Genomic DNA, 25,799 nt, shown 5'->3' with positions numbered 1-25,799 from the left:
TTTTTTTGGATTAGAACAGTGATTTTTTTCAACGTAAAGAGCTGCTAGTGAGGGACTTCCCCTGTCAGTAGAGAGTGTCACCTTCTCTGAAACTTGGAGAGTTGCTTGTTAACACTTAGAGGCTATGTGATGTTTCCTGGGGAGACAAAGTTCACGTATGCCAAAGGCAAGACTCCAGTCTAGGTGCTGCTGACTCTGGGGCCAGCTCCTAACCCTCTATAGTCTGTACCGTACAACCTCCCTTCTTTACAAGGTTAATTATTTTGAAAAATGTTATCCATCCCCTGAGAAAGAACTGATAGTGTCTGAGCAGATCAAAGCAGACTTTTTTTAAACTTTATTTTTCTTGCTTTTTGTTTGTTTGTTTATTTCTATTGGTTTATGTTTTCTTTTACAACATGACTAACATGGAAATGTGTTTTGCATGACTCCACATATATGACTTATATCAAATTACTTGCCTTCTCAATGAGGGGGACTAAGAAGGGAGGGAATTTTGGAACTCAAAATTTTAAAAAAATAAAAGTTAAAAATTGTTTTTTACATATAATTGGGGAAAATAAAATAATAAATAAAGATAATAAAAAGTTAATATCTTTACATAAACAGATCGAGGACTTCTCCTTTTATTGCTTAGACATTTTGCTATGGCACACTACTACCACCTGGTGACATAATACCTAAAATTACATGCTAAGTTAGTTTTCATGATCCAACTTATACAATTCAAACAGACTGTCTACTATGGTAAATAAACAGTTGATGAACAAAGCCCTCACATCCATTGTCCAAACTGTGTAAATCTTCACTTTTCCACTCAATAACTAGATAGATATCTGCCCAGTCATACCAAAATCAAGATAGTGACCAACATGGGAAGTTGTAGCATGTGTCCTTTAGAAACTAATTTCCACTGGTCTTAATAGAATGCTTGGGCACAGTAATAAATCCTTGTTGACTGATTGCTACTATGTAAACTTTTGGAAATGAGATAGAGAAGAAGGAAAAAGGGTGACAGACCCCGGAACATTCACAGACAAATTTCCATTCACTTTTTCCTCCAGATTGCTATTGCCCAGAAGTCAACTACTGTGAAGTAAAATGCCGTATTTGTTTGGGGGCTTGGGTGCTGTCATCTCGGCTCCTCAGTCTTATAGACTATAGACCACTGAACACAGCATTTTTTTAATAGCCCCAGCCCACAGTAATCTAAATCCATTCTTGTGTTTGATCTGCAGTCAGATAAATGGACTGCCAAACCTTCCATGCATGACATGAACCAAACAATAATACTGTCGCCTTTTTTGCTGATAAATAGGATCTCTTCTATCATGTGGAATTTCTGCTAATAATAAAAAGCAATACATGGCAGACTTCTAGTTGTAAATAACCAAATATTTCTTATGTGTGCCTCACAGTGAAACCACAAAGCTAACTTACAATCTCCCCATTTATAGCTTGACTGGTCAAGTGTGCCTTTCAATCAGTAAAATTGGCCTCATCAGAAAAATATCACTATTAGCAAAATATGAATTGCTAAACGAGCAAAAAAAATCTACCAGACTAGTCAACTGTATAATTTCACTATATTCAGCTTCCTCATGTTACCCTGCATACTTTTAATTTCATAATTCTTTATTTAACCCATTTGCAAAGTATTCCAAAAGAAATATAGTTGTTTTGAAAATCCAGGTTGACACCCATCAAAGGCACATTCCAGGATAAAGGTATACAGAACTATCAGGTCTGTCTTTCAGTGGATCTTTATTTTTATGCATATTTTAGCTATCATCTGAATAATTCCTTGCCCAAATACCAAAAGTAAATAATAGTTTTCCCTTGCTTGTCTTTCTGTGGCTTCTTTGAAACTTTATGGCACTGACTATAGCTGTAAGTGCGCCTGTGGCTCCTGTCTCCTTCCCCAAAAGACCCATACAAGATCATAATGCATGAAGCACAGAGATAACACTCCTCTAATTGTCAAGAAGTTGATAATGTGGTAAGTTTTAAAGGCAGCAACTTAGTCACTTACTTTAAAAATCCTGCTGTCTTTTTCTGTCAACAGAGCAGAGATTGCTTGAAGCTGGGCCCGCCTGCTGAGGGAGAAGTTGTTCAAGTGAAGTGGCCTGATGGGAAACTCTATGGAGCCAAATACCTGGGCACCAATGTGGCTCACATGTATCAGGTGGGTGAGTTCTCTGTGTGAACTGGTGCACTTGATGTGTGATCCTGTGCACCAAGGTGGGACTCCCTTGTCCTGAAATAAAATAAAAAAACAAAGTGCAATTTAGTGTACTGATGAAAACACAACTAAACAATAAACACAGAATAAAAATGCAATTACTAAATGGTTGACAGTGAGAAGATAAATGCTAGAGCTTTATCATTTGGTGCCAATGTACCAAATAAGAAACGATTTTTCCCTCTCATATCAGAGACACCAATGAAAATTGAAAGGATGTTTTAATTGGCAGGTATAAGGCCATAGAAAGTAATTAATTGAAATTGATCTAGCACTTTTCTCACAACTGTTCTGTGAGATAGGCATTATTGTCAGTGTTTTATAGATGAAGAAACTAAGGGTCAGAGACCCTCAAATGACTTGTCCAAAGTTACATTACTAGTGAATGCTAGGACAACAGCCCAGGTGTTTCTTGAGTCCAGGTCCAGCATTCTTTCCACCATATTGCTGGACCACTTACTATAAAGTTGTCCATAATGCAGAAAATCAAGTTGGTTTAAGTTGTGATAAGTCAAAGCAACACTGTGTAGTGGAAGGGGGTTGGAAGACCTAGATTGAATTCTGGTTCTGCTACTGGGGGCAAATGACTTACCTTCTCTCATACTCAGTTTCCTCATCTAAAAATTATGGAATTGAATTAGATCCCTAAAGTCTATTGAACTTTAAACCAGTGCTCTTATGTGTGGAATATGGCAGCTGCCTCTTTTACAGACATCAAATCCAAGAAGTGTAACCTGTGTCCTAGGGTCCCCAAAGCCTGGGCTCACATAAATGAATTCTGATCTTGAGAGTCTCCCTCTAAAGGTCATATCATCATCTTCATCTCCATCCAGTGTTTACTCTGGGAAATCTCTGAATGTATATAACTTGTGTCTAGGTTTCCATAGATTTGGGTAACAGAGTCCTCCTCTCCTATACAATCACTCAGGGTAAGAAGTGGCATCAGAACTGCCTTTATCTCACGCTGTATAAAATGCAGAAGATGTAGAGAACATAAAGAAATTCATAAACAAATGCAGACAGTATGAACTATCAAAAAACCCTTCAAATGAACACAATTCTTCTTCTTTTCCTTTGGCTCCTACTTTTTCACCAAGGTCCTAAAAGACATGAAGGCAATAGGCTAGGACTCTTCCTCCCTGTATTTTGAACTTCCTTTGGTAGAAGATTCAAATTGGGGGATACAAGGGAGGGCTCCTGACAATCTAGTGAATCCCTGTATCCTCCATGATATTACCCAGTTCTCCCCCTTTCCTACCAACTTATTATACCATCCTGTGACTTGGACTTGCCCCATAAGGCACATACATTTTCAGACACCCAGACAAAAACTCCCTTGCCACTGGAATTTTTGTTATCTCGATAACTTATAGTAATAGGAGGAAACAAAACACAAATCTTTTGTTCCCTTATACTATGGCTATGGTCCCTCACTACTCCTTTACTTGTTGGGGCAATGAGGCTAATCCTCTTCTGTCTTTAAGAGGTATGCTGTTTAGGTTCAACTTTCTCTTTCTAAAAGGCCAGATCTCTGAACTATTGAACTTAGGGTAACTCTTGAGGCAATCCTCGATTCTGAGACTACTCAGAAAGTCTCTTTGCTGACTACATAGTTAGATGTCAGGATTAAGCTGTTGAGGAAGTTCTCATCCTCCAGCTAGGAATGATGGAGTGGTATTGTGCAGAGCACTTGGGCAAGTATCTGTAGCTTTTGTGCTTCTTCAAGATAATACCATTACTGCCCCAGCTGCTTGGGACATTTTTGAAACTGAAAAAGCCCGTTCTCCTGTCTCTGGTCTCTAACTTGTCTTAGAAGCAAAGGATAGTTACAAAACCTATGTGGTCTCACACATGTTGTTTTCATGTGCTTCTGTAACAGGGCAGTAAAAAGTACCTAGGGTTGGCGAAGGGGAATAGACCTTCCCCCTCCATACTTACCGTCTACAAACACACACACACACACACACACACACACACACACACACACACAACTACTAGTATTATACCTTGGAAGAAAGGCAGAATGGAAAAGTTAAAAAAAAGAATCTCAGACAGATAATGAGATATCTGGAGTATTGGATTAATATAGGGGGCTGTACATCCAGTTGGTATTACAATTGGGGCATTAGGTTATTTGTCATTCACTTTGTTTTTCCAGTATGAATGGTCGAGCTGAATTTTTTTAAATCACTAGGGATTTCATTGAGGAGTCGCTGTAGCTATAAAGGAATCGGCCATCTGAGAATGATATTTGGAGAACCTTCACATTGAAAGGAAATAACTCTTATGGTCAGATATTTGGCACTTTGGGTGATCATCTTAATCTCTTGATATGTTAGATTGATTCTCAGCAGATCACGAGACAAATTTCTCTTTGTGGTAGCAGCTGTCATAAAATCTTGTATTACTGTGATGATCCCATGGGAGAATTTTTGTTTAACGAGAGCTTTTAAGGTTGCCTTTTGTTCTACAGATTCAAATCCTTTATGTTAAATCAACAGACAGCAGACAGGATCAATCAATAAATAAGTAGTATGCCAGGCACTGTGCCAAGTACTGGAGATAAAAAACAAAAGGAAACAGTTTTTGCCCTCCAAGAACTTAGTATCAGAAAAGAGCACGCATGTACTTATAAGTACGTACGAAACAAATACAGAGTGAGTAAAAGGCCATCGGCAGGGGCGTGTTAGCCACTAGGGGAGTCAGACAAGGTCTCGCATTGAAGCTGGCACTCAAGCTAAGCTTGTTAGGGAAGGAGTGATTCCAAGAGGTAGAGTTCCGTTGAGAGCACTTCTCAGGTTTGGTGGGTAACAAAGGGAAAGGCCCAGAAGGAGGAGAGGGGATGTGGTGTATAGAGAACAGTAGAAAGGCAGTGTGTTTGGATATTAGAATGCTTGAAAAGGACTCCATATCTATCTATATCTATGTATATACATATGGATATATATGCGCGTGTGTGTGTGTCTATGCATGTATGCATGTATGCGCTATAGCTAGACTGGAGCCAGGTTGGAAAGAGCTTTCAAGGACCAACAGGAGTTACTCCTCCTCCCCACCATTACCTTATTATGTTAACGTCTCACTTGATAGAATCAGAATGTAAGCTCCTTATTGCTTAGTTGATCCTGGGGGATAGTAGGGAGTTACTGGAGCTTATTGAGCAAGTGAGTGACTTGGAGGTCTTCTAATCTCTGCACCGCACATAGTTATGTGACTATGAAAATGTGATTGACTAGAGAAAGCTATCACGTATGAACATTCTCTTATGTTAGAGAGATAAGTAGGTTGTATATTGAAGACCAGTAATCCGCATCATTGATGGTGACATATCAAAAGTGGCTTTTTAGGTATACTGATAGTTTAAAAACTAAACTAAAGTGACTCCATAAAAGATATTTCTTATGAAATCTCTACTTTGGGCAGAGCCTGGAGTGGCCACACAATTTAGAGAGCATACATTCCCTGCCTTCATGGAGTTTGTGGCCCAGTAATAAGAATTACCACTTCTACAAAAGTTGTTTTGAATTCCACATACAGATATCCTGTCCTATTGTTATCATGACTTTTTTTTCACCTCATTTAAATGACTAAAAGGGTATAGAGTGAATAATTTACTTTTTTTTAAGTTCATAAAAAGACCTTTATTGAGTTGTTTGAAAAATTTAACACTTTAAGTTACATGAGGTTTTTATTAACTTAATGTTTTTTAACTGTTTTTTCAAATTTCCTTTTTTAAATCATAAATAAGTCAAACATTTCTTTTCATTGCAGTAGATTCTTTCTGCCATTTTGGGGATGGAGTGGTCTAATTTGGCCAATTTTTTTTAATACAAATTTTAACCAATGTTATTTTAGATAGTTTCCCACATTATAGAAAATTATCTGTAACATATGCATATTTTGTGGGGGAGAAAGTGGGTATGAAATGGCAAAAAGCATATGACAAGACCATTCCAAAATTATTGAAGATGACCTGTTTAGCATTTGAAGATGGAAAAAAAATGCATTGCCATTAAAGAGAAGTTCAAACAAGAGCACCCCATTTTAATGACTCGTTTTCTAGGTTTTGAAATCTCTTAATGACCCAAAACAGAAGGATTCGTTTTGTTAAACTGAACAGTAGATTTAGGTTTCATAGTTTCCAGTAGAATAAAGTCTTTGAGAGAGGGAACTTGTAAATGTTTTTTTGGTATGATTTAATGTTGGCTTTTTGCAGTGTAGGGCTTTGCATTTAGTCAGTGCTAAGTAAATAATTCAACTGGATCAAATTGAGTAACTAGATTTTATATGAGAATTAAATGAATGACTGTACTGAAGGAAACAAAAAAGCCTTTTAAAAAATTTTATTTAGTATTGTATTTTTTCTCAGTTACATGTAAAAACAACTTTTAATGTTCATTTTTAAAACTTTGAGTTCCAAATTCTCTCCCTTCCTCCCTCCCCACCCCAGCCTGCATTGAGAAGGCAAGCAATCCTATATAAGGTACACGTGTAGTCATGCAAAACACTTTCCTATTGGTCATGCTGTGCAAGAAAACAGACAGAAAAACTCAAGAAAGAAATAAAGTTAAAAAGGAAGTATACTTCAGTTTGTATTCAGACACCATCAGTTCTTTCTCTGGGGATGGATAGCATTTTTCATCCTAAATCCTTCAGAGTTGTCTTGGATCATTATGTTGCTGAGAATAGCGAAGCCATTCCCAGCTGATCATCCTACAACACTGCTGGTGCGTTTTACACAGTACGTTTTATTTTGCGTCAGCTCATGTAAGTCTTTCATGTTTTTCTTGTAGCACAACAGTATTCCGTCATAATCACATACTACAGTTCGTCCAAGTATTCCCCAGCTGATGGCCACCCCCTCAATTTCCAATTCTTTGCCACCAGAAGAGAGCGACAAATATTTTGCTATAAATAAATATAAAGTCCTTTTCCTTTTCGGAAAACAAAAAACTTTAGAAGTGAAAACAAACACTCTTTATTTATATGAAATGGGTCAGAATCCTGAATCTGGGGAGGCCTAATTCCACCATACTTAAGGTAATAAGACATTTTGTAATGTATGGATGGCATGAAGTATAGCCGTTTGTGAAATATTTTCCATAAGGTTTATTCAAGCTGCGGCATATTTTAAGTCAAGTAAGGAGTATCTGTTCTAAATAAATTCATTTCTTATTTATAATGACATCATCCCTTAACTTTTGTATAGTACTGATAATAGGAAATATTGAAGTCATATAGATGATGTCTTCAAAGGGGGGAAAGATCAGTAGCTTTTGAAAAGACATAATTATTTCAAAGATGGATCATTTTAAGATTCACAGTATAAAATAACTGCAAAGATACCCAGAGGCCATCTCATTTAGTGCAGACTTGGCCAGGAATCCATTCTACATCATTCCTATCATGGTCAGCCAGCCTCTTCTGACAAGCTCCGGTGATGAGGAAGCCCTAGCTCCTGAAGAAGCTCATCCATTTTGGTATGGCTCTGATTGTGTATCACATGTAAATATGCTGATCTGAGACTTCCAAGCATCTGCCCGAGCAGAGTAAATCTCATCTTCTTTCCCATGACAGCCTTTCAAGTATAGAAAATAGCTGTCCTATCCCTTTTTAAGTTTTCTCGTAGCCAGGAAGAACACTGTCTTACCCTCGCACATCCTCCAGTCTTCTCACCGTACTGGTCACTTGTCTTCTGCTCTGTGTCATTTCCTAGAATACCCACATGTGACCTGGCCAGGGCAGAGTACAGCATAATTATCAGCTCCCCATCCTCTCTACCACAAACAGCAATTCCTACTTCTGGCTCTGTTTTTATTCTCATTTTCTGCAAAAGAGATGACTTTAGATTAAATCAGAACTTAAGTGGGATAACGTTCTTCATCTGCAGTAAGCATTTTTAAGAAAATGCATCAGATTCAAAATAACTGGTATTTACCCTATGGTGAATTCTTCCTTTCTCTGTAGTGGCCTTCCATAATCTTGACATGTGTGTGTTGAAATTAATTTCTGCTCTCAGTAACTTGGAAACAATGTAGCAGCATCTCCATCTTAGATGATGTTCATTCATTCATTTAGCAAGTCACATACAGTCTGGTTTAGTAGATGATGATAAGATTCTTAGATCATTCCCAGCCATTTAGATAGAGCTTGGCTAACATGAGGTTGAAAGCTAAAATTTTAATGTGACTGTAATTGAAATAGAATTTGGGTTAGGTGGATTTTCATATACCATGATATACGTTATTTTTTTCCTTTTGAAAGAAAAATAGCCCTCCTTTTTTATGCTGTCATAGTTTATTAAATAAATAAATGACCCAGACTGGCCAGCCTAGCCTGTTTGCAACAAGTCTGATTGCTGAACTGCTATAATCATGTACTCTGTGAAATAATTGGAGTTGCAGCTACTTTTCGCCTTTGTTTTTGCTTTAGGGAATGTAATTTTCATACCTCCTCTCCCAAGAAGCTAATTTTCAAGAATTTTGGTATAAGAAAATGAATTTTTGTTAGAAAAAGTCAACTAAGAAGATAGTGATTTCTACTTCCTGTGTCATATTCATTGGTGCCTGTATTTCTTTTTCTTCCTTTTCCCTTTCCCTTTCCCTTCCCCTTCCCCTTCCCCTTCCCCTTTCCTTTCCTCCATCCTATGATTTGTAATTGTTTAATCTATGTTTTTTGTTAGGTTGAATTTGAAGATGGATCCCAGATTGCAATGAAGAGAGAGGACATCTACACTTTAGATGAAGAGTTGCCCAAAAGAGTGAAAGCTCGCTTTGTAAGTTCTAGAAAATGTCTGATGTAGCTACTTGTCTTCATTCTCCCCCTTTATTTCTTACACTCACTACTAAGAATTCCTGACACTGATGAAATCACGAGTTTGGACCAAATTCTCCTCCCCCAAAAAGCTCCTGTAAACTACCTTGGAGTAAAATAAAGGCTTTCTTAAACACTGAGCATTATTCAAATATTTTCCTAACTGTTTGACTCTCAGTTGCAAAAAGGCTTCCTCATTTATGAACTAAGGAGAATTTCTTTAAAAATAGTGCAGTCAGGAGAACTGAGATTAACAGTAATGCTGTTCACCTTGTCCCAAAAAAAATACATCCTTGGAAACATAGAGAATCTGCATGAGTGAAAGAAAACTTCTCTGCAGAGAAGGAGGTGCAAGAAAAGAAAAAATCAGGCACCCCAATTAAGACATTATCCAGACATCATTCTATCAAAGGTCCAGCAGGCTTCAGTGACCTTTTAGTGTTCTAAATCTTCTATAGCCCTTGAAAGGAATCCTCCTCTTTTAAGATGCTAGAAATGGTTGCCTCATTTTCTGTGTTACTGCCTTTTTTAAAACCTGTTTTTAAAGACCTAGTTTATTTGATGAGGACTGGAGCAGATGACCTCTGAAATTATTTTCCAGACCTTTACAAAAATCCACATTTCTATACATGTCACAAGAGCTGAATATGTAAAGTGTCATCCCCCTAATACTATTAAATGAGATGTTTTCTTTTTTTTTCCTACTTAGATGATAATTGCTTTGTTCCATAATAGATTTGACTTCAGATCCTTCAAGAACCCTTCATAGTCGACATTATCTCAAATCAGCTTTTAAGAGTTATTTGGAGCAGTTAGCTCACACATTCCCCTTTGCTCTTCATTTCTTCTTCTCAAAGAACAATTTCAAACCTATCCACCTCCAAAAAGACAAAAACATGGCAGAGAGAATCTGTGTAATGTCACACATAGAGCTTGAGTCAGTTGTGTCACTGACCTATTGGATATGCATTCTGTGTTATATAATTGAGCACAGTCAGAAAAGCAGACCTTCAGAAAGAAATGGAAAGGGGTTCACTGAATATCTCCAGTGGCCAAACAGATATCCCCGAAGTGGATTTAGTTCAGTTTATTGACCCATGTGATTACATGTTCCCATTGTTGAGAACTTTCCTTTTCCTTCTCTTTTGTATTTAACAAACAAATGACTAGCTGGCATTATCATAGTATGCTTCAGTGAGATGAGGACCGAGATGTGTTTTTTGAGGATGATGAGTCAGATTTACTTTGGAGCCACACACACACAAATAATAATTAATAATAATAATCAATTATGGACCCTAGAAATGTTACAGATGTAGTGGGAAGGGAACTGAATTTGGAATGAGAGGGCTTGAGTTCAAATTCTAGCTCTGTGTCCTTCCTCTCTGACCTTAAACAAGTCACTTAACCTCTCTAAGCTTCAGTTCCTCATCTTATACGGAAGGAATTGGACTCGATGTCTTTTAAGGTCTTCTAAGGTCTAGAAGTCCTTCTAGGTCAAAATCAGTGAAGCTGTGATCCTCCTCAAGTACTACATGGAACGTCATGCTTCCTAAAGGGTTAACAGGCTGTATGGAGATGCTTCTGCTCCCTCCTCTCTAACACAAGCTCATCTGAGGAGGCATTTTTCACAAGAAGCAGCAGTCCACCTCAGTGATTGTGACGGGTTATTTTCTGCTAACTTCAGAAACAGCCCCATTACTTTTTATTGTCTCAGAGAATTACCATAGCAACAGTGCATAATTAACTGTAGCTGCTGGTAAATTGGTTTTATTATTGCGTTTGAGAAGCGGGCTTTTGCTGTGCCTTCACAGTGGCAACACTTTCAGAGATGTTTCATTTTCTCCTGTGATAACGCTAGCCCTTATACAAGTGAAAGATAGTTCAGCAGCAGCATTCTGCCAAAGCAAAATTAAAATGCCTTCTACTGATTTGGGGAGGAGAGAAGGGAAGCACGCCATGGAACCCCTTTGTTTGATTCTAGCATTTGTATCTTGGTAAGATCTGGCAATCTCCCATGGAAGTGGATTGCTCTTTCAAAACACAATTATCTTATTACGCAGCAGGGGAGAGTTTTTAATTCTTTTCGTCATTTTATTATTTAATTGCCAGCAATGATTCCTCAGGGGCTCTCCATTATTTTTGGCTTTGTCAGTCCTGGCTGCATTTGTCTGAGTTCCCCTAAACTGGACATCCATCTCAGTCACCTTGAATAATGGGTTATATCGTATGCTCCTTTATGTACTTGGCTCTCATTAAATATAATGTCTGAGGTCAATTGAGCAAGCAACCCTGGAAAACATATTTAGGAGACTAAGAAAGCAAACCTAAAATGTGTTTGTAGCCCTCAAGAAACTCCATTGGAGCATCATGGAAAAAGCCATACAGTCTACTTCACCCCTGTGGACCTTAATTTCCTCATCTGTAAAATATGGCAGGAGCACCTTCTAGTTCAAAAATTCTGTGATCCCAATATCGAGGACTTCATTAGCATGTCTCCTCTGCTGTCCCCAATGAACACTGACTTATATCTGCACAAATCAGATCAATTTCCATTTCTGTGGGTGGTGTTTGCCAAAATGTCACGTTCTTTTAGAAAATGAAATCTTCAACCTGTTTTTAGTCCACAGCTTCTGATATGCGATTTGAAGACACATTTTATGGAGCCGACATAATTCAAGGAGAAAAGAAGAGGCAGCGCATGTTAAGCTCCAGGTTTAAAAACGAATACGTGGATGACCCTGTGTACCGCACTTTCTTAAAGAGTTCATTTCAGAAGAAGAGCCAGAAGGGTCTGTAGAGTAACTAGGCCATCCAGAGAATCATAACAATGTCCACCAAGGAAGGAAAGATGTGACCACGGATGGCCAGCCATCGTAACAACATGCTTCAGTGAGATGAGGGTCAGGATGTGTCTTTTGAGCATAAGGAGTCAGACTTCTAGATTTGGGCCACAAAGAAAGTTTTAATACACACTGTGGACTTGGCACATCAATTTAAGATCATTCCCAATCTCCCTCTGACCCACAAGCAGTGATGTTGTATAATTTCGGATCAATTTTCCCAAGTGAGAGGGAATCATAGTCAATACAGACATCATCTAAAAAGAAACCCCAAGCACGGGAGAACTCTGGACAAAGCCTGACTTAGGGCTTTCAGGCAGGAAACTTTTGTTGGACTCTCTCTCCCTGCCCCCCTTCCCTTTCCCTTTCACTCCCCTGAGGGCCAGAAGTCTTTATACAACAAGATAGGAAGAGAGAGATTTGAATATTTTCCACAGTCAGGGAAGGACTTTAACTTGTTAGTTTTAAATGAAAGTTTTTATAAAACATTTTTAAAACAAAGGCAGCACGTCTGGTGCTGAGACATTATGCACCTGTGCTGTACTTGTAAAAAGCTGTTACATTTTTTTATATCACTCTTGCTCTTGATTGTGTCTGATGGGGACTGCGTTGTTGGCCTTTGTGAATTTTTTTTTTTTTTTTTGGCTTTTAAGGAAGAATTCTTATGAATTATCTGGGCTTTTGTTTTGTTTTGGTTTTTTGTATATTTAAAGAGGGAAATTTGGGGCAGTTATTTTTAAATACTTTTTTTTCGTAATGCTTATTCCAAATAGATATTTGTAAAATACAGGTTTCTTTCATTATGTGTTTGTAAAATTAGAGTTTAAATATATATGCTTATATGGCTAGTTTTGAACTAATATAATATGATTTTCCTTTTTAAACAGCCTGCAAATGTACTAGTGTTTAAAAATAAACAATTCCATTTTGCTCCAGCCCACTGTCCTCTGGTGTGGTTAGTTACCTCCCTGACTCTGTTACAGTAAATAAAGAAAAAAAGAAAAAAAAAAAGAATCAGTCGTGGGAAGAGGTTCTAGGTTGATGGCATTAACAACTGTCAGACCTGAGAAGATTTTCCTTCTCTACCACAAATTTTTTGTATCAGCATGTGATTAGGGATTTAATGTTACTCTAGAAAAAGTTAGCAAATATGTTTTCCCAAAGCACCAACCAAACTTTGGGTTTTTCCTAGAAACAGCTGAAGGCCTAACCCCTGCTTATAGTGGACTTCTCCTTTTGATTAGTGTAGTGCATAGGGCATGCACTTGGATTCGGGAATATGGGGGTTCCAATCCAAGCTCTGGTACCTATGCTGTAGGGCCTGTTTCCGAATCTGTAAAATAAAGAGGTTGGCCTAGAATGCGTCCAAGAGGTCCCTCCAGCTCTAAGTCTACGATCCAGTGAACCTTGTCTGATGTCACTCATGTGCTGCTCAGCACCACTGCAGGGTCACGCAGCCACACTGACTAGGCCCACTATATATTTATGTTACCATCTCTTTCATGATTGACTCTCTAGTGCACTCCCCCATAGCAGTTACTCCAAAACTTTTCTTCTCTCCTTAAGCCTCCTGTATCCCCTCCTTCCTCCTTCTCGAGAGGACTTTGTCTGTACTTTACTGACAAAATAAAGGCCATTTGTTATAAACTTCCTTTTCCCTCCTATTCTACACATCCAAATCCCTCAACATAATCCTCCATCTTGTCTTACTTTGTTCTAGTCTCTGATGAAGAGAACCTTTTGGTAAAGAGCCTTTACTAATATTAAGCCATCTGCTTGTGCCTTTGATGCCGTCTCCCTGACCCTGGTCTCTTTGGGGAGCTTGCCCCTTCAGCCGTCCCTTCTCTCATTTTCGGTCTCCTTTCATTTGCCATTTCCTTCTCTATAAATTACCGACATGTGGTATATGCCATATCTCTGTCCTTTAAAAAAACACACCAGATGTTCACTTGATCCTATCATGCCCTCAAACTATTTTATTAGATATCTGATATCTTTCATAGCAAACTTCTTATAAGAATACAGCCAGAGCTGTAAGGAGCATCAGAGGCCCTCTGGTCTAACCCCCTCATTTTTCAGATGAGACAGTTGAGGCAGAGAGAAGTTAAATGGTTTGCCCAACATCATGTAGATAGTAAGTGGGACTTGAACCTTTGACTCAAGGGTCCTTTGACTCAAGATCCCTTGTTATTTCCATTGTGTCATGCTGTTTTCATTTTTATATCTCTTATGACTCAACCCCTTCCAGTCTAGCTTCTTCCCTGTCCAATCCTCTGAAGCTATCGTCTCCAAGTTGACTGATAATCATTTAACTGCTAAATAAAATGGCCTTTTCTCAATATCCTCTATATCCTTTCTATAGCTTTTTAAACTGTTAACCGCCCCTTCCTCTTATATACTCTTTCTTCCTTTGACTTCTGTGATCCTCTTCTTCCCTAGTTTTTTTTCTAACCTGTCTAACCACTCCTCAGTCAATTTTGCTAGACCTAAGTCCCACCACCATGTAGCAGCTGTCCCTGTAAGACTGTTCTGAACTCTCTTCTCTCTGTATTATCTCATCAGCTTCCACAGGTTCAGTTATATCTCTACAAAGGGGACTCCCAAATCTATATGTCCATCCCCAGTCACCATTTGCCCACTAGATATCTCTATCTGCCTGCCTTCTAGGTATCTCAAATTCAGTATATCCAAAACAGAACACATTTTCTTCCACTACAAAGCTAGCCTTCCTCCAAACTTTCCTGTTATCTTTTGAGGGCATTGCCGTATTTCCAATCACTCAAGTTCAGAACTTTAGTTTTTTAACCCTTTAACTCCATGTTAACCCACCACATGACAATAAATTATTAAATTCTGTCTATTCAAACTCTGCATCATCCTTTACAGTGGTCCCTTTCTCTGCAAACATACAGCCAGCCTCCTAGCTCTCACCTAGGGAGAATGCTCATCACCTCTGTTCTCAACTATTGTTAATACCTTCCCAAATGATCTCCTTGTTTTCATATTGCCTTCACCAGTCCCATTCCACACCGCTTCCAAAGTTAGCCTTCTAAAGGAGTTTCAGTGGTTGCCTTTTGCCTCTCGCATAGAAGGCGAATTCCTTAGCGAGCTGGTCATTGAAGGACTGCACAGACTGACTCCGGCCTACCCTTTCAGACTTATTTCACGCCACGTTCTTTGTTCCAGCCAAATTGACCTACCAGTTGTTTCTTGAAATCAGTGTTCCAACTCTCCTCCATGTGTGAGACACATATCCTCCTCTTCTTTGTCTCAGAATCCTTTATTTCCTTTAAGGCTAGTCTCAGGTGCCGTCTCTCAGAAAAGTCTTTCCTAAGCACTCTAGTTGCTAGTGCTCTCTCCCACTTCCAGTTATCCTGTATTACTAGTGCTCTCTCCCACTTCCAGTTATCCTGTATTAATCATCTATCTCCCAATAGAATGCAAGCTCCTGGAGGGCACAGACTGTTTCATTTTTGTCTTTGTATCCCTAGTGCCTTGAATAGTGCTTTGTACATGATAGGAACCTAAGAAATCCGTATTGGATTGAACTGAATTGAATGATTTTAAGTGCCAGAGGCAAGTTATTGGCAGAGACCAGATTAGAACAGTTCCTTACTTAGCTTTGATTTAGTGGAAAGAATATTAGATTTACTGTCAACATTTGGCTCAAAACCCACTTTTGCTACCTATGACCCTGGTGACCCTGGTTAAATCTTTCAGCCTCTCTGGGCCTCAGTTTCTTCTCTTATAACATGAAAGCATTGGATTAGGTGACTTCTAAAGCCCCTTACAGTTTTAAGCCTAGCAAATCCAATCAGGACTTCTTCCGTACATGAAGTTTCCCTTTGAACTGTGCAAATGGCAGAACAATAGGGTTTTTCTGTTCCTAAACAAAGAACGCACCTTTTACCACTTTATTTTTGTACCACATTAAGCTTCCCTGTTCCGTCTGCTTTCTTTGGTTTTGAATCTCCCAGATTCTGAATGGAACCAGCCTGAATCTTCCAGTTGTTTGCCAGGAATGTAAGCCTGTGTAAGGCATTAGAGGGCTTCATCCAAATGGGATTATCCATTCTGGACAAGTGGGCCTGTCAGCGGGACTTCCGATTGGCTGCCACAGGAAGAAAATGAGCAGAGTCCAGTTTAATCTGAAATACAGCTGTTTTTCATGGTCATACCTAACTGAGTACAGCTGTATACAGTGCTAGAAAAACAGTTCTAGGAATAAATGAGCTCCTTTGCTATTGAGAAACTCATCTCTTTACTTCACTGCATTCTTTGTGAAGTAGTTATTTAGTTCTCAGAAAGCTTTTCACTTGTTGTATGACACCTCAATTGTAATTTTAATTTCTTGGTGTTACACTGACTGCTTTTTTTTTTGTACCGTAAAATGGGTTGAAGTCCCTTAGCCTTAAAAAAATTGCTTAGCTGTGACAATTCTAATGTAATTCTAATTGCAATTTCTTTGTCATGAAGTTGGAGGGTTTCATAAAATCTGCCTGGCATATATCAAAACCGTTTCTTTAAGTATGTTTGAAATAAAAGCAAACTTAAATGTATCTTGTTTTCCTTCTTAGTGGATTTTTTCCCTCTCTTTACACAGCCAGAGAAACATCAAAGACAGATCAATTAACAATTATGTCTCTTGATAAGTTCATAACGAGTTGCAATAGCGTTTAGAATTTCAGAAAGAGAAAAAAGACTTCCATCAGTGCTCCATTAGCTCATCCTAAACTGAAAATGAATGACTCTAGCAACAGCCATAAACCCACCAGGGACCATGCAATGGGATGTGTCGAGATGTGCAGGTTACGGAACTGGATAGAAGTTCAAATCCTGAGCTTGCTCTGTGACGTTGGGCATCTCAGGGCCTCCGGCTCCTCTTCTGTAAAAGGAGAAGGTTGGATTAGATGGCCTCTGATTTCCCTTTGACCTCTAAGTCTATAGTCCATGAAACCTCCACTAAGGGGAAACCCACTACTTCTCTAGAAAGTCCATTCCACTTTTAGATAGCTCTCTTTAATAGAAAACTTTTCCTCATACCAAACCTTAGTGGATATGCCTTTTTTGCAACTTCCTCCCATAGCTATTGTAAGTGGAACTGCCACTGCTACCTTTGGGGTGCAACGCCAACACATCCACTTCCTCTTCTGCATGAAAGGAATTAGACAGTTATCACATCAGCCATGACTTCTCCAGGCTAAATATCCCTAGTTCCTTCAACTGATCTTCACATGGCATGAAGACTTAATGAAAATGTGAAGACCTAAGACAGCTGTGTGACATTGAATGCCATTTCAGCCTGGTCCTGGCCTCTGGCTGCTTCCCCCTCAATATGGCTCTGACATAAGACTGAGAATGTTACAGTAAAACTTAGAGGCCAGAACAATAATAGGAAGCGGCTTTATCCACTGTAAACTAATATTGTCACATTGTCTTGCCTTTAAAGTAGGTATAGAGTGATACGATGTTGTCTTCAGGCATCTTAAATCAACCTCTAAATCTGAGTATAACCCTGAGTACATGAGCATAGGTGTGGATAGGGCCTGGTCTGGGTCTACTAGGACACCCTGCCCATCCTAGTTACACACCAGTGGTCTGAAGATATTTTCATTGTGCAACATAAGTTGCAAAGTTTGGGCATAGTCAGATCTTAGTGCTAAGAATTCAAAACCAAGGGACTCAGAAGATCCACATGTTCTCACACATAATCCACTCAGCTGTGATAAAGAAGTTTAGTCCTTGCTGACTGAAAGAATGTTTCCCAGACCCTCTGTGAAAGCATAAACTCTCCCAAAGCCCAGAGGGTGCTGACAGATCGGAAACATGGCTCTCTCCTCTTGGGTATAGTATACCTAAGAAATAGAAACATGAGTGAAACCATATGTTTACCTGCCTTTCCTGCAGGGCTCAGCCTTACTAGTGAGTGGCCCAAGGCTATAGCTTTCAGTTGGCCTTTCCAGTCAAATGCTTATTAAAAATCAAATACCAGTAGCTTCAATAGCTCACAGATACTGAACTTATTGTTCCCTGGGCTGGACACTTTTTATGGCTTTTATTGAAAGCAGTTACAAGGGTTGTATTCAGGACTTTTACATTAACAGGTCACCAGAAGCTATCTTTGGGTGTGTGAAAGGATATATTTAACATTATGTTTTTACTTATTTTGTCAAATATTTCTCCATTACATTTTAATGTGGTTGGGACCACACTTGGGAATTTTGTTCACCTTGGGCTACAAATTTGACTGCTGGTTTAGCAGATAGAGAGCTTGATGTGGAGTTAGGAAACATGAATTTCATTCATTCAATAAGCATTTATTAAGAGCTTATACAGACAAAAGTGAAAAATTATGCTCGAGGAGCCAGTGTTATAAAGGAGGAAACAGCATTATGTGGAAAGGGACTGGACCTGTGATTTTACTGGTACTGGAAACTTACATATGAAGAAAGTCCCTCCACTAGTGCAGATAAGGGTCTTCTCCACAATTTATAGTCTTGGAGAGCTGCCTTGGGAACTGAGGGGTTTAATAGGTTGCCTAGGGTTACACAGACAAGTGAATTTGAACCCAGGTCCTACTGCTGCAGAGTCCAGTTCTAGCCATGACATCACAGTGCATCCCAAAATATTCATATATAAGTATACATGATATATACAGAATCGATACAAGGTAGTTTGGGGAGGAGGGCAGCTAAGTGGCACAGTGGATAGAGTGCCAGACTTGGGGTCAGGAAGACTCATCTTCCTGAGTTTAAATCTGGCTTCAGACATTTACTAGCTATGTGACCCTGGGCAAGTCACTTAACCCTGCTTGCCTCAGTCTCCTCATCTGCAAAGTGAGCTGGAGAAAGAAATGGCAAACCACTCCAGTATCTTTGCGAAGAAAAGTCCAAGTGGCGTCACAAAGAGTTGATGACTGAACAAAGATAAAAAGTTTGGAAAGGAAGACCGCTAAAAGCTGGGATAGGTGCTGAGGTTTGGGGGAGGGGGAAAGGTTCGTGTAGAAGGTACTGCTTGATCTGAGTCCTGACCTAAAGAGGCAGAGGTGAGGAGGGAGTACATTCCAGGCATGGGGATGGCCAGTGGAATATGGAGCTTCATCAAGCACGTATTAAGCACCAACTATGTGCCAGGCACTGTGCAAAGCACCTGGTAGTATAAAGAACAAAGAAAAACGCAAAAACCGTCCCTGCCCTAGGAGCCTACATGCTGTGAAAGGAGAAGACTACATGCAAATAAATAGGCACGTCCCTAACAGAGAGAATGTAGAAGGAAGGGAACCTTAGAGGGGAAGACAGTTCTGTGTAAAGCAGCCAGTAAGCTAGGATGGCCACCTAGATAGTGGAGCTACAAAGACAATGAAACAGTCCCTACCTTCGAGGTGCTTGCGTCTGTTGGGGGAAATAGCATGAATGCTGGTAATTTGGTCCAAAAGATGCTCAAAAGAAGAAGTACTTGGTTGGGGGTGGAGGGGAAAATTGGCACCTGGGGGGACTCAGGCAGGCTTTATGTAAGAGGTGATACTTGAGCTGAGATTCTGCCATGTGGAGGTAAGGAAGGAGTGCATTCCAAGCATGAGAATAACCTCTCCTTGGCCATGGGAGGTGGACGCTGGTTCCTGTACAGGGACCAGAAGGAAAGTAGGTCAGTTTGGCTGGAATACAGAGTATGTGAAGGAGAGTAACATACAACAAGTCTTAAAAGGTAACGTGGAACCAGCTTGGGAAGGGCTTTAAAAGTCATGCCAAGCATTTCTATTTAGTCCTAGAAGCAGTTAGGAGCCATGCAGCTTTCTGAGCAGGGGAGTGATATGGTCCTATCTGTTGTGGGGCAGCTAGATTGCTAAATGGATAGAGAATAGGACCTGGGGTCAAGCAAACCTGAGTTCAAATCTGGTCTCAGTTACCTACTAGTTGTGTGACCCTGGGCATGTCACTTCATGGCTGTTTGTCTCAGTTTCCTCATCTGTAAAATGAGGATAATAATAGCACTTCCCTCTCAGAGTTGTTGTGAGGATCAAATAAGAGAATAATTGTAAAATATTTAGCACAGTGCCTGGCACTGAGGAAGCTGCAGAACTTGCTGTCTTGAATGGCTAGAGGAAAGTCTCACCAGTGATAAACCCCTACACCCATGAATGCAGAGTTCTCAGACACTTCACTGTCTATGTGACCCTGGACAAGGCACTTGGCCTCTGTCTGCCTCAGTTTTCCTCATCTGTAAAATGGGGATAATAATGATACCTACCTCCCAGAGTTGTTGTGAGACCAAAATGAGAAGATATTTATAAAGTACTTTGCAAGCTTAAGAGTGTCATATAAATGCTAGCTGCTGCTGTTGCTGCTGCTGCTGCTGCTGCTGCTGCTGCTACTACTACTACTACTACTACTACTACTACTACTACTACTACTGCTACTACTACTACTACTACTACTACTGCTACTACTACTACATGTACAATAGGTATCATACTTCATTCAATAAACTTTCTCATGTCAGGCACTGTGCTAGGTGCTGAGAATGCCAAGACAAAAAAGGAAATAGTTCCTGCTCTCAAGAGGCTCACATTCAGCTGGGGAAAGATAGCATATGCATAAGAAATGTTTACTGAACTGAATTCCCAAGCCAAAATACTTATCAAGAAATGGCTTGGCTCTATAAGAAAAAGAATATGGGGATACACCCTGCATCAGGAAACTCCAACTGATGTTTCTTTGCCATAGTGTTGTTAATACCTAATAGCCAAGCCTCACCGTAACGAGGCAATAACTTGCTATAAAGAACACTGGCCCTAGGAGCCACAAATCACCTTCATCCTTAGCTTGATAGAAAGTAGGAAAGTAGTTTTTCCTGCTTGACCTTGAATCTTTAATTATAAGGCCACTCAAAAAATAGTTCCTAGGCATCTCATGATGGTACCATAGTGTGCTATCAATACCCATTCACCATCACCCATGCTTCATGCAACCAGGCTCTCAAGCTAAGTGTAATCTGACTCTTCATCCTTCCACATGAAACCCAATCTGTTGCCCCATCCTGTTGATTCTATCTTTAACATCTTTCATATACACCCCCTTCTTTTCTCTGACACTGCTACCATCCTGGTGCAAGCCCTCATCACCTCAGGCTGGACTATTGCAATAGCTTGTAATAGGTCTGTCCTGTCTCTTCCTGACTCCAGTTCATCCTCCACTCAGCTGTCAAATTATCTTCTTAAAAGCACAGGTTTGACGAATGAACCCTTGGATGCCCACGTTGGTGCTGGCCTCACCTTTGTGCTGCCTTCCAATAAAGTCTGGTAGCTCCCTGCCACCTCCGGGACCATATATAAAGTCTTCAGTTTGGGACTTAAAGTGCTTCATAACCTAGTACCTTCTTACCTCTCCAGTCTCTTCATACCTTCCCCCACAGACTTGACAATTCAGTGACATTGGCCTCTGTGAAGTTTTCCTAACAATGCACCCAATCTCCTACCTCTCTTCATGTTTACTGGCTGCCCCCATGCCTGGATCTCTTCTCCAACATTTCTACCTTCTGGATATTTCTGTCTTCAAGAACCAGCTAAAATCCCTCCTTCTACAGGAATCCTTTCCTGATCCCCTTTAATGCTGCAGCATTCTCTCCTGTGAATTATCTCCAACTGATCTTGTTTGTACAAAGTTGTTGGCATGTTGTCTCGTTCATTAAACTATGAGTACCCTGAAAGTAGAGACTGCTTTTTCCTTTCTTTGTGTAGTAGCGCTTAGTACTCTGCCTGGCACATAGTAGGTGTATGTAAATGCTTCTTGACTTGACTCAGTTCCCTAACCCAAATGAATGAGGGGAAAGGTATAGTTTATATATAAAATATATACACAATATGATTTATGTATCTTTTCCTACCTCAAGGGCTGAAGAGAGAGAAGAAAAATATAAAGTCCTGTAGGGAAAGACTCCCTACGACACATGGAGACAACATGGAGGTATGGTATAAGCTACTCTACACCCACCCCTCTTCTGTTGTCTAGGAATGGGGAAGAGGGGAAGAATTTTTTGAGAGGGGGGGATTAGAATTGCCATTGTAAAAATGATATAGCCTTATATCTCTCTAAAATACAAATTTTAAGTTTTTATAGTCTGAATTTTAGTGACTCAGGAACATTTCTGACTTAGTTCCAAATGGACTAAGGGCCTGAACATTAGAAATGAGCAGTGGCTGCACCCCATAAACCTATTTGACCTCCAGTGTCTTTACAAGATCAGCTCATGAGGTCAGAGAGGGCTGTAGGCGATGACTATTGATGCTGTCACTGCGTGACCCAGAGGAAGGATGGACTGGGTCCCTTGGGCCATGACCCATTGCTATAGAAATAATAATAATCTCTGAAAGAGAATGATCTTGGTAAACTCAGATGCCACTGTCCTGGAGAATACCACTGCTACAGGATAATCAGAGGGAGTTGAGTTTAAAAGGGATAACCTTACACACTAATGAAATACATCAGGTCTCTGGTTTACTACTAGTTCATCCCCTGAACTAGCCCAGGAGAGACTTGCCTAAGGACTTTTTCCTTTACTAATTTCTGAACCTCATGGATTTCAGACCTTTCAAAGGAGGCTGAGGACTCTCTTGACCTCTTAGCCCTTCAGGCTTCCTGGTTTAGAGACCTTCCCTGAATTGTTCAGAATCCTGGGATTGAGTTCATCTCAATCTCGTCATGTGAACTCTTCTTTCTTCCTGCCTCCTGTGGGAACTGAGTGAATGGCTCTGACTTGTGACTCAATTCTGGATTCCACCAAACACTCTTTGCTCTCTCAATTCTCCAACTAACAAGTTCCTTCTTGCACTATGATTTAAATAACTCTGTTCTGGACAAACTCAATTCAACATTGATTTAAAGTTTTATTACTGTATTTTGTTTTTACTTCCTAGGCATTTATGAATATACCAACCTCCTCTTCCTAGCCTTTCTTGGTAATAAAGAGGGAAAAGCCCCTAACAATCATTTATGAAATAATTATTATAGTGTCCTAAAAATCTTGGTGCAGTTGTAAGCATTAATGGTAACACCAGCAAAAGCCACTCCTCACAGCTCAGGATATTATGAATTCAATTTTGAACACACAGAATTGAGAGGTGGCATACCAGGCTCCTATGGGAAGAATACTAGACCTTGCTTTCTTGGATTCCCAGAAACTCATTCACTTGACTGATAATATTTCATATCAAATATACAGAAGACATTTGGAATTAGCAGAGATTATTTTTCTGGAAATCAACATCTTCATCTTTTAATTCCATTCTGACCAATATAGTTTAGGTAAATGCTAAAATCAAGGAAGGAAAGCTAAGCCTAAGGTCACTTGAAACAACACATGGCCATATTGCCATCACAATATGGTGGTCCAGGCTTTATAGGATCTTTGTATCATGGAAAGAATTGAAATTATTCTTATGCCATGAGATTTCTATAAATGAATTACCCTCTCTTTAAATCGTATCATGGCTATAAACTGCTATGAGAAGACAGAAGAGCATATGTGTGACAAGCAGTCATAGTTCCCAGTGATCAGAGAGCCAGAGATCCAGAGACGTGATGATAAAACTTATCTCCTGGAAGATTCCTTCCCCATCTCACAGTAGGAAGATCTCTTAATTTCTGTCTGATTAGAAAAAACCGCTGGGAATAGTTTGCTGATATGGTTCTATGATTTTGGTCACTCCTAACCATGCCAGTTGAATAAAACTATAAAAATTTTTTTTTTAATTTCCACTCAGGTGGAGATGTTTAGCAACCAGTTATAACAGTGGAATCAGAGCTCTCAAAAAAGGTTGGTGTTAGAGCTCTAGATCTGGAAATCATCTGCAAAGAGTTGATAGTTGAAACCATGAGGGCAGAGGAACCTACCAAGGGAAAGTATATTGAAAGAGAAGGGAATTTAATACCTTTGGACCTCTATTCTAACACATTGTTTCCCATTAGGCAAGTCTTTTAACCTCTCTGAGCTTCTGTTTACTCATCTATAAAATGGACAAAAACCATATTTGAACTACTTGGCTCATAAAGTCCTTATGAAGAAATATTACCTGGGAGAGGCAGTATGGTACAGTAGAAGGTACATGGGCTGGCCCTGGAGTCAGAGGATGTAGGTTCAGATTCTACCTTTGTCATTCACTAACTGCCTTGGACAAATGAATTTCCCTTTGAGGAGGGTGGAGCCAAGATTGCAGAGTAGAAGGACGCATATACGCTAGCTCGGAACCCACAGCCCATAAAATATCTCTAAAAAAAGAACTCCCAACAAATTCTGGAGCAGCAGAAGCCACAAAACAACGGAGCAGAGGAGATTTCTGTTCCAGAGAGCCTGAAAACCTCTCGTAAAAGGTCCATCGCGCTGCGGACTTGGAGCCGAGCCCAGCCCTGCCTCCGCCGCGGGGCACCGAGAGGAGCAGATCTGAGCAGGCTTCAGGGACAGGATCTCCAGCGGCTGCGCGGGTCCCTCCACCCACGGGCCCCAAAGGTTGGTGAGAGGGTCTTCTCAGCTTGCTGAGAGGGGAGTGGGGTGTCCCCATAACTCAGGCCCCCTCGGGAGCCAGCAGCGGAGGTGGGAGCAGACCAGGCCTCCCCAAGCAGGCGGGAGCCCTGATCCATTGTTGAAGGTCTCTGCATAAACCCCCTGAGGGAACTGAGCCCCATGAGGCGGCCCTGCCCCCACCTGAGCACCTGAACTTGATCTCACACTGAATAGCAGCCCCGCCCCAGCCCAAAGCCCTGAGGCTGGGGAGCTGCATTTGAAAGACCCCAAGCACTGGCTGGGCAGATCTGGAGGTGAAGTGGGTGTGAAGAGAATACTCAGAAGTCAAGTCACTAGCTGGGAAAATGCCCAGAAAAGGGGAAAAAAATAAGACTATAGAAGGCTACTTTCTTGGTGAACAGGTATTCCCTCCCTTCCTTTCTGATGAGGAAGAACAATGCTTACCATCAGGGAAAGACACAGAAGTCAAGGCTTCTGTATCCCAGCCCACTCAATGGGCTCAGGCCATGGAAGAGCTCAAAAAGGATTTTGAAAATCAAGTTAGAGAGGTGGAGGAAAAACTGGGAAGAGAAATGAGAGACAAGCAAGCAAAGTATGAAAAACAAATAAACACCCTGCTAAAGGAGACCCAAAAAAATGCTGAAGAAAATAACACCTTGAAAAATAGGCTAACTCAATTGGCAAAAGAGGTTCAAAAAGCCAATGAGGAGAAGAATGCTTTCAGAAGCAGAATTAGCCAAATGGAAAAAGAGGTTCAAAAGCTCACTGAAGAAAAGAGTTCTTTCAAAATTAGAATGGAACAGATGGAGGCTAATGACTTTATGAGAAAATAAGAAATCAAAACCAAAACAAAACCAAAAGAATGACAAAATGGAAGATAATGTGAAATATCTCATTGGAAAAACAACTGACCTGGAAAATAGATCCAGGGGAGACAATTTAAAAATAATGGGCCTACCTGAAAGCCATGATCAAAAAAAGAGCCTAGACATCATCTTTCATGAAATGATCAAGGAAAACTGCCCTGAGATTCTAGAACCAGAGGGCAAAATAAGTATTCAAGGAATCCACAGATCACCGCCTGAAAGAGATCCAAAAAGAGAAACTCCTAGGAACATTGTGGCCAAATTCCAGAGTTCCCAGATCAAGGAGAAAATATTGCAAGCAGCTAGAAAGAAACAATTCAAGTATTGTGGAAATACAATCAGGATAACACAAGATCTAGCAGCTTCTACATTAAGGGATTGAAGGGCGTGGAATAGGATATTCCAGAAGTCAAAGGAACTAGGACTAAAACCAAGAATCACCTACCCAGCAAAACTGAGTATAGTACTTCAGGGGAAAAATTGGTCTTTCAATGAAGTAGAGGACTTTCAAGCACTCTT

At 40.1% G+C, this 25,799-nt stretch overlaps 1 protein-coding gene across 18 annotated transcripts in view; it reads left to right on the top strand.

The window, feature by feature from the left end:
• Positions 1-25,593, top strand: part of KDM4C (lysine demethylase 4C) — a 544,029-nt gene extending 518,436 nt beyond the window's left edge. For 17 of the 18 annotated variants that reach the window (XM_072596740.1, XM_072596750.1, XM_072596759.1 and 14 more), the window contains 3 exons: positions 2,066-2,185; positions 8,925-9,017; positions 11,679-12,833. In XM_072596740.1, coding sequence (XP_072452841.1) covers positions 2,066-2,185; positions 8,925-9,017; positions 11,679-11,855 — 390 coding nt within the window. In that variant the 3' untranslated portion in view covers positions 11,856-12,833. Of the gene's footprint in view, positions 1-2,065; positions 2,186-8,924; positions 9,018-11,678; positions 12,834-21,786 lie in introns of those variants that run through there. The other variant, XM_072596853.1, reaches the window with a different exon arrangement.
• The last annotated feature ends 206 nt before the right edge of the window (positions 25,594-25,799 follow it).

Source organism: Notamacropus eugenii, chromosome 1 (genome assembly GCF_028372415.1).
Source record: "Notamacropus eugenii isolate mMacEug1 chromosome 1, mMacEug1.pri_v2, whole genome shotgun sequence".
Lineage (NCBI taxonomy): Eukaryota > Metazoa > Chordata > Mammalia > Diprotodontia > Macropodidae > Notamacropus > Notamacropus eugenii.
Note: the sequence above shows the minus strand (reverse complement) of the source record. Positions and strands in the feature narration are given on the sequence as shown.